General features: G+C 39.5%; 1 protein-coding gene across 3 annotated transcripts in view; it reads right to left on the reverse strand.

Moving 5' to 3' along the window:
• The window catches only part of LOC134812975 (uncharacterized), a 29,997-nt gene extending 23,699 nt beyond the window's left edge, over positions 1 to 6,298 (reverse strand). Inside the window, exons 1-2 of one of the 3 annotated variants that reach the window (XM_063820611.1) lie at positions 6,150 to 6,298; positions 3,571 to 3,728 (exon numbers count right to left, since the gene is read on the reverse strand). In XM_063820611.1, the coding sequence (XP_063676681.1) occupies positions 3,571 to 3,728; positions 6,150 to 6,203 (212 nt within the window). In that variant the 5' untranslated portion in view covers positions 6,204 to 6,298. Of the gene's footprint in view, positions 1 to 3,570; positions 3,729 to 4,030; positions 4,200 to 5,702; positions 5,852 to 6,149 lie in introns of those variants that run through there. The other 2 variants (XM_063820610.1, XM_063820609.1) reach the window with 2 other exon arrangements.
• Between the last annotated feature and the right edge of the window lie 8,440 nt (positions 6,299 to 14,738).

The following is a 14,738-nucleotide window of genomic DNA, read 5'->3' on the forward strand; positions in this document are numbered from 1 at the left end:
TCTCGACTGGTGCTTAGTGGTGTCATAACGCGAGTTAATGATTGCGATCATTTCGATATTTTCCAGTACTATTTGTCACGCATCTCTGTTATAATTCAGATATTAAATCTCGTGTGATATGGAAAGGTGCACGTGCGAACTAAAAATTACTGAAACGAACTTTCGCTGTTTTTTTCCTTCCCTCAAATTGCGTTGTGCTCAGTGCAAATGAGCGTTAAATTTTAATCGACTATATCTTCGGTTGCGATAGACATTTTTTGTATTTGTAAAAACTGACTATACAAAATGCTTCTTCCCTGTGACGCAGACAACAGGCTTTCTAGTCATCATTATGATTCAGTGATTTCATCTTGTGCAGGGACAAAAGGATTTCGCGGCATGTACGAAATCGCGAAATTTCCCATTCTCCGCGACAAATTTTATGTATAGTTTAATGTATAGCCTGTTAAATTTCGCGGTACCGCGATTTTTGGCAAAAATAATCGCGAAATCCTTTTGTCCCTGATCTTGTGTGATCGGTGACCGCACGTGCAAATTGGGTGAAAATGGGATGTTGCTAAGCTACGACACATGGTAACGTGCAAAGATCATTGGGGTGACATTACTGTCTCTTTTGTTGTGATTAGCTTGCCTTCAGTATGCTACATCTTCAGTTGTAAATGATTTGTTTTTGGATTTGTAAAAATTGACTGTCAAGAAACACGATTAGCTCCTTCCAAGTGACATATTCAAGTATGTTATAAAATTAATGAGGGTAGTTGGCATCAACAGAACTATCCTAAGTACCGAACGAGCGCGATATGTGCACCCACTTACTTTCCTTGTTTTCCGTCATATAATAATGTTTAATATTTAAGCATATATTTTGTACTTGTAACTTTTTTTTATAAATGTGACCAAGCTATCGTCATCGAATATGTATTTTTTCTCCCAACCTTTGCTTTACCCACCACAGTAAGTGGTCGCAACGTGGCTTGGCAATGAAACCACTTAGCGCTCACTTATTCTATTTAAATTGCAGTACCTCAAGCTGTTCATTAGCGGGTATGTGTTATAATCAAATGCCTCCTGAAAACACTCCTGACCGGTGCTCCGGGGAATTAATTTGTTTGATATCACCAATACAAGTTTGACTTAAACGTAAGAGTATGGTAAGAGTGACGTATGAGGTCTTAGTTTTGAACTTAGTTTTAAATTTCTTACAAATGATCGCAATGTTACTCCCAGATTTATCCACATGACAAATTTTGACTGAAAATCCCGCCAATATTCTCCATATTTCCCGAAAACTGAGCGTAATTTGCCATCAATATTTACTATTCTAATTACCTCACTTTTACAGGACGGGTAAATCCGTCAAATCTATCGGCCCATTCATACATGATGAATAGATAAACTTCAAGGGAAATTAAGTATGGGGCCTGTTGTTGTTGTTTGTTTAACCAGAGTTCACTTCCATTTCCAATTGTCTTAACCGCTTACTTCAGGGACTGTTCATCTAACATCCTAACTCTCAGATAAGACAGCAACATGTCCCTATACCTGACAGTTATCAGCTACCTAGCAGCAGGAATAGTGATTATGGGTATCGTAACCAACTCCCTGTCCCTCACTTTCTTCCTGCACAGAAGGTCACCCTCTCCAGGCACCGTCCTCCTCATCTCTCTAAACCTGGTGGACATGCTGGTTTGTGTCTCCAGTATGTCTACTTGGATTCATTCTTACTGGTTTCTGGATGATGTCCACAGTCCTCCAGTCTCTTTTCAGGTAATTTCACTCCATTGTCCTTGTTAATTTATACCAATGTTTTCAAATGATCGAACAATCTTTATACAGAAATAAGTTACTAAAATATCAAGAATTATGTATCTTAATTCATCTTTGCCAGGCCTTATAAAACTCTTCGTTTCCCAGGCCCTGATAGCTATAAGTGACATAATGATGAAGACGACAGTATTTATCACCTGCCTCCTCACCGTCACCAGGACCCTCTATCTGGTGAAACCCTTCTTTAAAGTCAAAACACCCTGCATTATGGTCCTCCTGTCACTGTTCTTGTGCTACGAGATCATCATCGTCACCCTCGCATTCACCGGGACTATCCACTACAAGTACTACTGGGTGGAACTAGCTACCTTGCCCACATTCCTAACCATTCTTATCGTCATATCAGGACTCACATCCATCAAGAAACTCCTCCCAAATGCTCCAGCTCACAAAGCCAGCGTCAAAAAGAGACGGAACGTAGACACTTCAATAACAGTCCTGATTCTAGCGGGGTTATTCTGTCTGTTTAACATCCCCTTCTGTGTGGTCCACATCTGGGAGTGTATCCTGGGCCCTGGCAGTCTGTACGGGTCTACACACAACTATGATACCTACGTCTTCACTTACAGTCTGTGTGTACCCCTGAACTGTGCTATTAATCCCATTGTTTACTTCGTGAGGAACCATGAACTCAGGGTCTTTGTTGTTAATAAATTGTGCTGTGGTGGTGGTGGGTATTTTTCTGGGAATTATTGGAAAGGTAGGGGTAAATTGGCAATGAGATTGCGCCATCAACCCTCAGCAGCATTGGAAATTCACAGAATATCTTCCAATAAAGGTCCAACAAGAATCACTCCAGTAAGGACTCCAATAAGGACCCCTAACACTGTGCCAAAACATACTAGAATAGGAGAAGTCAAAATGATGGCATAGAGACAGGGATACAGAACTAAACGGTATTCTAGACAGGGATACAGAACTAAACGGTATTTTAGACAGGGATACGATACAGAACTAAACGGTATTCTAGACTTTGTGTCAAATGAGTAACAAACTTTGTTAAGCGTTAATTGGAGAACCGTAAAGCAGGGCCATCGTTTTTAATGTGACTGTTACAACCCGTTAACAATTTTCACGGCGTGTTCAACAATGCGTGTTGAAATTGTTGTAAAACTTGACTTAGAATGGTTTGAACAATCATCAAATGTGAAAAATCACAGAGCTCTGGGAACGTTTCAAAGATTAATTTAGGCGATTGAAACTTCTCCTCAGCTGAATCCGAGCTGCCTTAAGGATATTATGGCAGTACATTTACAGATATTTAACTTTACCGTCTTATTCCATAGCATCTAAGATTTGAGCACTTCCACCATAACTAAAGTGACGGATATGTAACGTAGATACTAGATAGTTTTATTCCAGTTTTGTTTAGTTCATTTCATCAATATTAACAAACGTATTCTACTGAATAACAGAAGATCTACGATCGAGTTTTGTTTTAGTTTCCCAGAGAGTGCTCAACTGACAAGCAAGAGCATTTTTATTACTTAATAACTATTTAAGAAGATCTATTTAACAATTATGGAAAATTCAACTTAAAAAGTTAAGAAATTAAGTTTAACTTCTTCAATGAATGGACTTCTGAAAAGTGGAGAAGCGACGTAAATTATAAAACAAAAACCAAAAATCAATATTCTCTTATTTAATGTAACTAAGCAACAATGTCCAATAGTCAACTTCCATTTAAAATTAAAATAATTAATAAAACAAATTAAAACAACTAATTATCTAGATAAAACTAACTTGTGTAAGATCCTCATGACTCGCTCCTCCTCTTCGTGCCCCAGCTGGGTACTCTTCTTTCTCTTTGCTTTCTGAACTTTATTGTACTCGACTTGGTGCGCTTGTGCCTGGGCGCTGTTTCGATATTTCCTTCCATTCCGCAGAACTGGTGTTGTTGGCTGAAAAAATGTCCACATACTAAAGCTTATTAGGATTTTCTCAGATGGAAACTGAAAAATAAACATATTTATATCATGATTTGTTCTTTTGTCACTAAGTACTAATTATGCAATGTTGTTATGGTATTAAACATGACAATATACATTTACCATGTTAGAAACATGAAAACTGACTATATTGGAAATCGTAAAAACCGCCTAAAACTTTTGCAACCTTCGAAATAAACTGAATTGGAAACAAAACTAATATCACAGAACCTGAAGAGTGAAGATTAACAAGTGACAACCTCAGAGAAACTCACCCTGCTTCTAGAAAAGATACAGCGAAGCTGACCCTTTATGTTGCCAGCAGACGAAGCGGAGTGCGGCCTGGTTGTGGTGGTTAAGTGTGACGTCACCGGCATGCAACCCTAATCATACTCAGCATGACATGTACTGAACCGGCTCATGGTCATGTGCATAGCCCCTAAAATTACTGTTGTCTTGGTTACTCGTTCTGACCAAAATTAGAACATAATCAGTTATGACGTTTAAGACGAGAAAGTGCCCTATAATACACGCTTACAGTTACATTATCTTATATAATTCCTACACAAAGTTTTGTTTATCCCGGGCTTTATAGAAACAAGAAATAAGTAATACATATATGTATACCATATGTTATGAAGAATGGAGATGTAACAGATAGCCAAAGAGGATCCAAACACCCCCCCCCCCTGGTCCACTTTTAATGGTCAAGCCCAGTTATCATGATACCATGGTTCCACTTCACGACGGCAACTTGCAAGAAATTGCGCAATATCTCAATTTATCGATCTAACCTACGGATATTAAGAGCAGTTCAAACAACAACAGTACAGTGTACACTAACAACGGTACATTAACAACAGTACATTAACACAGTACATTAACAACAGCACATTAACAACAGTACACTAACAACAGTACACTAACAGCAGTACATTAACAACAGTACATTAACAACAGTACATTAACAACAGTACACTAACAACAGTACACTAACAACAGCACACTAACAACAGTACACTAACAACAGTACACTAACAACAGTACACTAACAACAGTACATTAACAACAGTACATTAACAACAGTACATTAACAACAGTACACTAACAGCAGTACATTAACAACAGTCCATTAACACAGTACATTAACAACAGTACATTAACAACAGTGCACTAACAACAGTACACTAACAACAGCAAACTAACTACAATTCACTAACTACAAGCACAATGCGTGTCAAAGTCAAAAGAAGAACTAAATTGGCTGGCTCGATATTACTTAATCTAGAGACACACCTGCAGAGCTGTATAACAATGTGAAGTGTAGGTGTAGTGGTAGTATCTGACACTTATAGGCTGGATATCAGCGTCACATCTGAGATTTGATTACACGTGCAGTTTGTAGAGAGCCTGCAGTAGTGTTGTAATATTATGTACTTCTAAACACGATACTACTACGGATGATAACATTAGTTTCGATATTAATGACACATAATATCCCTAATATGAGCTGCATAATATAACTTCCCATCACTGCTGCTGTGACTGCATGTAAAATATCAAATCTTTGATTTGATTGCCGCTGTTTAGCAGCCTTCATGTTCCGTTAATATTAGGTATTTTAATATTGTGCAACACGGAAAGTATTGCTCCGTGGAACAGTGAGCACTTGAAAGCAGCTCTCTGCACATACCTGCTGAGTGCACTTTGAAACGGAGCAGGTTCAGGGATCTACACATTTGTTCGACAAAGGGCATCTAGACTAACATTTTCTTTGCAGTTCTTGTGGTCAAAGAAAAGTGACAGCGGGTAACGTAAGGGGTCCTAAATTCGAGAGACTACAAGAGAAGTAGAGGCACTATGATCTTAATTCGGTAGTAACTCAGCACTAAACCAGTGACTGAAATAAGAAACGATTTTAAAACGATCTCTGAATCCATCACTCACCTTGCCTGTCTTTTTCCTGGCTGTCTTTCCCCGTCTCCTGATAGACCATCCACAAGCACATGAGGGCACTGCTCCAAGCATATATCGGTTTTTCATGTTCATACAAAGAGGGAAATAGAACTCATAAACTTGATTCCCCAAACAAGTGGCAGGTGCAGCGCATTACAAGTGGCAGGTGCAGCGCATGGCAAGATGGAAATAATATAATTGCAGTGCAAACTTGAATTGGCTAGAGACTAGAGTAACAGACACCGTGAAAGTATGAAATGTAGGTAAAGAATCATCGATCAGTTTGTACTTGAACTTACTGCACCCATCATCTTGACATTGAAACCCCCGGTTCACGACTCACTTCTTCATTTGCACCAATATTTATGTGTTACCGTCTTACTTACTGCTTTACCGGGAGTAATCTCCGTAGTTAACCAATTGTATAATTACACTAACCTGAATCACGGTGCAACCACCAATCTTGGACATCCACATGGGTTTGTACATCATATTCCGTTACCAAGACAACAAGCAAACTCACTGATCAGATCACCATAACAACACATATTACTCTCATTCAAAACGGCAGCAAGGGACTGTTTTCAAGAAAAGATCAAGTTTCATCAAGAGGGTTGCTAAGTGCGCCCGGGGAGATGCTACCTGCACCATGAACTGTTCCGTATGCAATGTATGCTCCATGGTCCTGTACGTACAACCGGGCCATTTTGGCTCGTTCAGAAACAGTTATGGTCGTCGGACCACAAGCACTACTTAACTGCAGTGTTTCTGTAATCTGTAATTTCATTTTTAAAAAGCAATTTGTGGCACATTTTCAACAACAGCAGCCTTTACTAACCTTTTAAATTTCTACTACGTAATGAATATGTTAGCTACTAAATTGTGAGTCTATTTATAGAGCGGATCAAGAGGTGCAGATGGCTAATGAGTAACGACTTATGCCACCTCGGCACAGACTGCAGCCAGTGGTTCAGTAAATGACGTGTATAGGCCCTATATTCTTATATTGGAATTAGTGTCTACTGCAACTTGTACGTGTTATCGATAACCCTTTCTAAGACAGGCGAGAAAGGCTTGCTGGATGTATGGAAAAATTTGTGTTTACGAGATAACAATTTCAAGAACAATCGAGAAAATATCCACGAATCAAGGCCTAACCACCTTTGATAAGTTCTAAAATACATTAGTCAGATATATTACTGATTGAATGTGAATTACTTTTTTGTGATAAAGGGAGTTAAGATTTCAAAGCCTATCACTTTTATTCCACTAATCTCTAACAAGCTTTTCTTATTAAAGTTCAAACCTAAAACAAAGTCGTTATAACTTAATTTTGTGTTTGCTCTAAGAATAAACATATTATAACACACTAAGGCAGAGACAAAGTAATACTTTAGAAATTCAGAGGTGTTTAGTAAGTAATATACTTTAGATGTAATATACTGCGGATTCAACACATTAAACTTTAAGGTTGAAAACTACTGTTAGTTCATGGTCCTAGTTATAGTCTAGTCGAGGAAGAAAACGAATCATCAAGCAAACCTAATGAGTTGTCTTAGTTTCCCAGAGAGTGCTCAACTGACATGCAGGACTATTTAAATAACATAATTTTAATAAAATAATAGTAAATGTTTTAAGTATTTCGGCATCTGAGCGGGAGACTTACAAGCAACAGAATAAATATTTTATAATCAAGAAATGTAACTAACAACTAACACGAAATTTGAAAAAAAACAATTGGAGCTTGAAGCAATTATGAACAACTGTACGAGTTGCAATGTGTTATGAGTCACATGAAGAGCATTATAATGTAAAATCCAGTTCTAACGAACATAATTTTCGCATGATGAGCTTGTCAACTTATCGATATTGCTGCCGGCCAGGTCGGTTATCTCTTTATTGCGGCCAATAGCAGCTTATTATCTGGAGGCTATTCAATAGAATTAGTTCAGCATTTAATTATGCACAACATAGAACTATAATAAAAAGAGCTTTGTTTGCAACGTATGCAACTTTTGATCATCAGTTGCTCAATGGTGATAACTCTGAAGTTATTGAGACCAGTATGCACAGTCAACAGTGACGATGCAAACTAGACCTATCTCGATCTGCCTTTTTTAAATGTGTGCATAATTCTTTTCGATTGAATTTGATATACGCCACAAACCACGCTATTGTCAGTAATAATTCATGTATTTAAATGGAATCATTTTTAACACCACATATACGAATTACGATCAACGTCAACGATACAGTGCAAAAACAATAAACATTGACATCAGTCATCAAATACTAAAGTTTTGTAGTACTTTTATACTGGTAGAAAAGCTCATAAAAAAATGCAATATCTGCATCAAGTTTTATCAATAAATACTGACAATATTGGATATGGTCATATGCTTTAATATTGCCCACTACATGTCATCAAATCACAAAAGGCAATTGATGAAATGGTAGATTTTGTTCATGAAAGTGCACAGAAAGAACACAGTAAAGTTGATAACTTCAATTTCAATAACCTCATTGACATTCCAGGCGCTTACAACGACAAAATTATGAACGGCCCATATCTTGAAAATTAAATTTGCACGAAGCATGAAGCGGGACTGACACTAATCTGAGTTTCAAAAACAGCAGAACTACACTTTCGGGATCAATTTTCGCTGCCGAGAATAAAGAAAGCCAAAAAGGGTCAGCACCATAGCACTGAAAAGTAAAAACTCGGAATACAATTACAAAATAGCATGGTCAATGTAATTTACGATTAGGGTGACGTTGAATGGAACTTGAGGGGACCAGGCGATAAAAGCTTTAACACCTTGACCTAGCACTGCCGCAAAACGCAGATACAAGATAGAGCATAGCATATACCAACTTCATAACAGATCGAATTGAACATGGCGCACGTGTGCTGCTCGCAATAATTTAGTTTCACGCGCGCTTTGGCATTTGCAGGAATGTCAAATTCAAAATTGCAAATGAAAAATGTGCATTGTGAAATCAGTAATCACAAATCAGGATGCAGAATACTGAATACAAGCTTGTGTAAGTGTAACGTGACAATCAACATATTTTTTTAAGACGTTACCTCTTAGACTTAATATATACATAAGTCTTACGAGACTGGAGACGATATCTTATATTAATACACCCAATATGCTTGTCATACGTTGTATGACCCGCCGCGCACGAAGTGCGCGGCTCCCCCTGTATCGTCGAAGACGATACAGGGGGAATATATATAGTGAAGCGACAGTGGGGGTCACCACGTGATACAACAATATGCTATATAAGTAATACCCATGCCACTTCGTTTTTTATTAATTGTTAATTTATGGTTGGTCGGGAATATTAATGATTAACGGCTGCAAACATTTAATGGCCCGGAAAAATGGATAATAATATGTACTAACTTTACAGTCGTTATGACGTCACAAAGAATAACTTTAATATAATACAAATTCAATGTGGCTTTGACAAATAAACTAACTCTGCGACCCAGGGCTTACTCTATACTAACCAGAGCCCTCTCGCTTGAATTGCAGTAGCGCGCGACACATGGCGTCATGGCTATGTGAAACCCAGGGCCCTAACATTTATTTTATTTTTATCTGTACATTTGCATTCTAAGATTCTGCTGATCTGCACAAATTCTATAAGTATAACCTTTATTGCTAATAAAATTACAAAGGTAACTTCAAGCTAGTTTGCTATTTACTGGGCCTGGGCTTGGAGGATTTCGCCGCTTCGACGCGCCGCGCGAACTAGCATTCTTGCTTCGCATCTAAGCATCGTCGAAGCAACGAAGCATCGAAGCTTCGTCGATCGTTGCTCTGCTTCGCAGAGCAACGATCTCGATGGGTTGACATCGTCAATCAATATTGGGCCGGCGGCGCTTTGTAGGTTTACAACCTACCAGGACGCGCGCCGAGTTGGACTCGTTGACGGTATGGAACAAATATTTGACGAGTATCACCCGTTAAACGGCGCTCAGCCTGTCACATGTCATTTGCATTCCGCCGAATCTCTATATTGTATATATGACGTATGTTTATGAACATTATTAATATTATATAATTATAGCCTGGGTGCTGGGGTCCCCAGGTTGCAGGTAAGCTTGCTACATATACTATTATTAGTCCTAAGGAGGCATACACCAAAACAGGGGTTTGTGTCGGCCAACCCATGACCCAAATGACCTCATACTCTCATAGGAAGTAATTCAGCGACCATCATAGAAAACAATGTGATCGGATCTTATTGTTAATGTTGACAAAATATGAATGTAATTACTTCATTGGCCTAACGAGTTATTTAAACTAGCAGGAACCCGTGAAATATAGCCCTAAACGGTGTCAAGACTCAAGATACTGAAATAATTATTACCTATTTAATTGGCGTTTTTGACACCACTTGGGGGTCCAAATTTTCGGCTCTAAAATCATTATTCCTCGGCCAATTTTTTATTTTTTCATGCTGATTTGGAGGATATTAAAGCATTTGACCCAGCCAAAAAAGTTTCAGTTGTATATCTTTTACGGTTTTTGCAGAAAGTTGCGTTAAAGTCGATGCCGTGGTGTCAGTAAAATGGCACAGATATATATATATATATATATATATCGTCTCGCTTTATATATAGTAAGATATAATACTGTCATGTCAAAGTTTAAAACGCGCATTGGTATAGCACGTGACTAATAACAAATAAGGTCCTATCTTATCGGACCTTATTTGGACGGACATTAAATGAACGGACATAATTATGAACGGACATTATATTAATATATAATATGAAAGCTAATAGGCATTCAAAACCATCAAAAATCCGTAATTTTTTTGACGTTTTTTTATTTCAACAAATTATTTTTAAATCCATTTTTTATACAGTGAGTAAGACTAAAAAAATCAGTCGTTAAGCAGTAAAAATGTTAAAATATGTGTACATGATCAGTGTCTAATATCACATATCATCTTCATCAAATGGGTTTTCGTGCATGAAATAGTCCATGCTTATTGCTTAAAGCATCAGTAATTTTTAGCTTTATGGAAACCTTTTTTATCAAACTACCCCGGTCCTGCATTTTAGTGTGAACTTTTACAAGCCATTCGGCGTGAAGTGGTTCTATCTTAGACAACTTTAGGTTAACCTTAACATCACCTGAAGCTTTCCTTGCACTATTTCATTACTTCCCTTGAGTAATATGAACTATAACAACGTCGGACAATGTCCTTGGCAACACGATTTACCGTAATATCTAGACTCTAGAGGCTGGATCGGAACAAGTTTTTCATGTTGGCGGGGCCGGGGACTAGCTCATGAACTATGTTGTATTGTATTGTATTGTATTGTATTGTATTGTATTGTATTGTATTGTATTGTATTGTATTGTATTGTATTGTATTGTATTGTATTGTATTGTATTGTATTGTATTGTATTGTATTGTATTGTATTGTATTGTATTGTATTGTATTGTATTGTATTGTATTGTATTGTATTGTATTGTATTGTATTGTATTGTATTGTATTGTATTGTATTGTATTGTATTGTATTGTATTGTATTGTATTGAGTGCCATAATTTCGTTGACTTTTTCCGCCAAGTGACCCTTGAAAAAATCATATACTAGTAGAGTTTTCTGTGCCTCCGGCAGACCAAGGAGAACCTTTCCGTCGTTAACTTACGGCACAATAAAGTTCTCATAGCTGAGTGGAGTTGGGTTAAAAACATATAAGAGATACGATGATTTAACTTGTAGAAGCTTTCAATAAACATGTGTTAATCGTCGTCAGCTGAATGTGATGGGGTGGAAAATGCTTATATGTGATTGAGTGGTGTCAGGGATGGAGGGTGGGGGAGGTGTGGGTGGGAAAATGAAAATTACAGTACAATGTCAATAAAAATTTTGTCTTCTGTTGGGGTTGAGAAGGAAATGCCAGATGGTCTGGACTTTAAGGATTTGGCAATTTTAGGAAGAATGGGGTCCCAGAGGGAACTACATTTGGGTGCGCGGTCTGTTCTGTTCATGGCTGGTTGTCGTATTTGTATAGCTGCGTGTTCTGTGAGGTCAAGTTGGGAGCGTGAGGTGAGAGATTTGAGGACTTCGATGTTGTTCCAGGAGATGGTGTGGCCGGTGGTCAGGGCATGATGTGCAGGGGCTGATTTGATTCTGTCTGTGGATTCGTCGATGGCGTTGTTGAGTCTGTAACATCGTTCGTGTTCTTTCATGCGGTGAATCAAGGGTCTGTAGGCCTGTCCGGTGTATTTGGAGGGGCACTGTGAGCAGGAAATTTCGTAGATGGTGTTGGGAGTGAGGTGAATAGGGGGTGTGGTCTTCGTTTTGGTGAGGAGGTTGCGGAGGGAGGTAGCAGAGGAGTGGGTGACTTTGATGTCGTGTTGTCCGAGTATCTTGGAGATGGGTTTGGATAGGGAGGGATGGAAAGGAAGAGAAACACTAAGGGCATGTTCACGGGTCTGTCGGTTGAATGAGGCTAGGGATTGGTGGCGAGAGGGGTTGGTGAATTTCCGTTGTACTTCGTCCATGATGGTGGTGACTGGTGATGCGGTGGGGAGGGAAGCCGTTCTGGAGGCAAACGTGTCGTACTGTCTGGAGTTCGTCGTCAAGATGTTGGGGTGAGCAGATGTTGTGGGCTCTTCTGGTCAGTGATAGGATGACTGCGTTCTTAGATGAGTTGGTGGTGCAGGAGGAGTACTTGGTGTAGAGGTTGGTGTGGGTGGGTTTTCTGTAGACTGATGTGGATTTGTCAGGGTGGATGAGAACGTCAAGGAAGGGTATAGTTCCGTCTGTAGAGGGATGTTCTTGGGTAAAATTGAGGTCTTCAGTAAGGGAGTTAAGGAATGTAAGGAAGGATTCTGCGTGGTTTCTGTCTCTGAAAGATCCAAAGCCGTCGTCGACGAAATGGGAGTAAGTGTTCGGAGGGTCAGGACATAACGATAAAGCTAAGGTCTCGATTTCAGCTAGGCGGATTTCAGCTAGTTCAACAATGAGGGGGATCCCATTGTACCACCTTCGTCTTGGGAGTAGAAGGAGCCGTTGAATTCAAGGTATGAGTTGTCAAGGCAAAAGTTGATAAGGGAGCCTATGGTGGTGGTGGTGACATTGGAGAGAAGACGAGAGGGGTTCTGTTTAAAGGAGGAGATGACAGATTTGAGGGCTAGGCGCATGTCACAGGAGGTGTACAAGGATTGGACGTCTAAGGAGGCGTGGTAGGGGAAGGAGGGATTGAGAGAGGAGTCGAAGCGATGTTTGAAGTCGGAAGAGTCTTTGAGGCGTAAGGGGTTCTGGGCTAGGGGTTTGAGGAACGAAGCGAGGACTTTGTGGAGGGCTTGGAGGGGGGTGTTGTAGAAGCTGACTACGGGACGGATAGGTGCGCCGGGTTTGTGTATCTTAGGTTGCCCGTAAAGTTGAGGCCATCTAGGATGTAGGTTGCGCATCTTGTGGTATAGGTTGGTCGTGATCTTCTTGTCGGTATGTAGTTTCTTGAGGACTTTCTGTAGTTTAGTGGTAACGGATTGAGTGGGGTCTTTCGTTAAGAGGGTGTAACTACCTGAGGATAAGTGGTCGGTAACTTTGGTTATGTATTGATCGTGAGTCAGTACAACAGTGGTGTTGCCCTTATCAACAGGAAGAAATTTCAATTCAGATTTCTTAGATTTTAAAGATTTAAGAGCGGTACGTTGTTGTGGAGTCAAATTGTCGGTGGTCATGTCACGTTTATTGTCAAATTTAGATAATACAGAGGTGACCTGATATGTGGCTGAGGCTTCCATGCCTTCTCCTAGTTGTTTAGTGATATTCTGTATGAGGGGAGCCAGGTCGGGGGTAGGATCTGAGGTGGGTGTCGGGACGAATTTCAGTCCAAGGGAGAGGACGTCAGTTTCAGCTGTGGAGAGGGTCTGTCCAGAGAGGTTGATCACTGTTTTGGCTGTGGTGTCTTTCTTGGGGGTAGGTGAGGTCTTGAGGAGAGGACCATGAAATGTGGCCGTGGGAGAGGGTTTTAAGAGTGTCGTAGGGTGAGAGGAAGGGGGTGTCGTATTCTGAGAGTAGTACCGCGAACTTCTTTTGGTGAGTAAGGAGTTGTTTTCCGTGGGTGTATGAAGATTTTTTGGTGTTGAGGTGTGCTAGTTTCTGAAAATATTGAGGGGTTATGAGTGATTCTATGTGTCTGAGGTTGTGCTCATAAGTGCGTTTGTGCTGTGCATATTTGAGGCGATAGAGGTTGAGTCTTTCAGTGATGAGGAGGTTAGATGCGTGAGTGAGGACTTTAGTTGAGCGTTTGGTGGATAGTGGGTTGGTGAGTCTGAGTCCCTTAGGGATGAGTGAGTGATCACGGCAGGCTTTCAGGAATGATATGTGACATGAGTTAATGGCCATGTGTTCTATGCTGTGAGAGGTGGTTTTGGCCAGTGTGGAATGTGGATGCATGCTGTCCAAATAGTGTTATGAGTGAATCATTAAATGAAAGTTGGGTGGTAGGGTTGATGTGTTGATTAGGTGTTTGTGTTGTAAGGTTGGTGTGTTGATTAGGTGTTTCTGTGGATTCTGCACTGTTCGCTGTCTGATCCAAAGGGGTGGTGTTGCGTATCAAAATAAAACTGAGTGGAGTTGGGTTAGAAACATATAAGAGATACGATGATTTAACTTGTAGAAGCTTTCAATAAACATGTGATTGAGTGGTGTCAGGGATGGATAGGGATAGCTGTCATATTTTAGACATAAAGTTCGAAGTGGAAACATTTTTGAAAAAAATTCAACGGACTTTAACTTGGACGGACCTTAAATGAACGGACTTTATTTGAACGGACATTAAGATGAATGTTAGGGCCTCAAGCGTTCAATAAATGTCCGTCCAAATAAGGTCCGATAAGGTATCTATATTGTATATTTCTGTACATATTATTGAGATCCTTACACATCATCTTACTATATATAAAGCGAGACGATATATATATATATATATATATATTTATTTATCCATGCCAATTTACTGACACCACGGCATCACCT

The sequence above is a fragment of the Bolinopsis microptera genome, chromosome 3, assembly GCF_026151205.1.
Source record: "Bolinopsis microptera isolate Bmic1 chromosome 3, MBARI_Bmic_1.0, whole genome shotgun sequence".
In the NCBI taxonomy this organism is placed as follows: domain Eukaryota; kingdom Metazoa; phylum Ctenophora; class Tentaculata; order Lobata; family Bolinopsidae; genus Bolinopsis; species Bolinopsis microptera.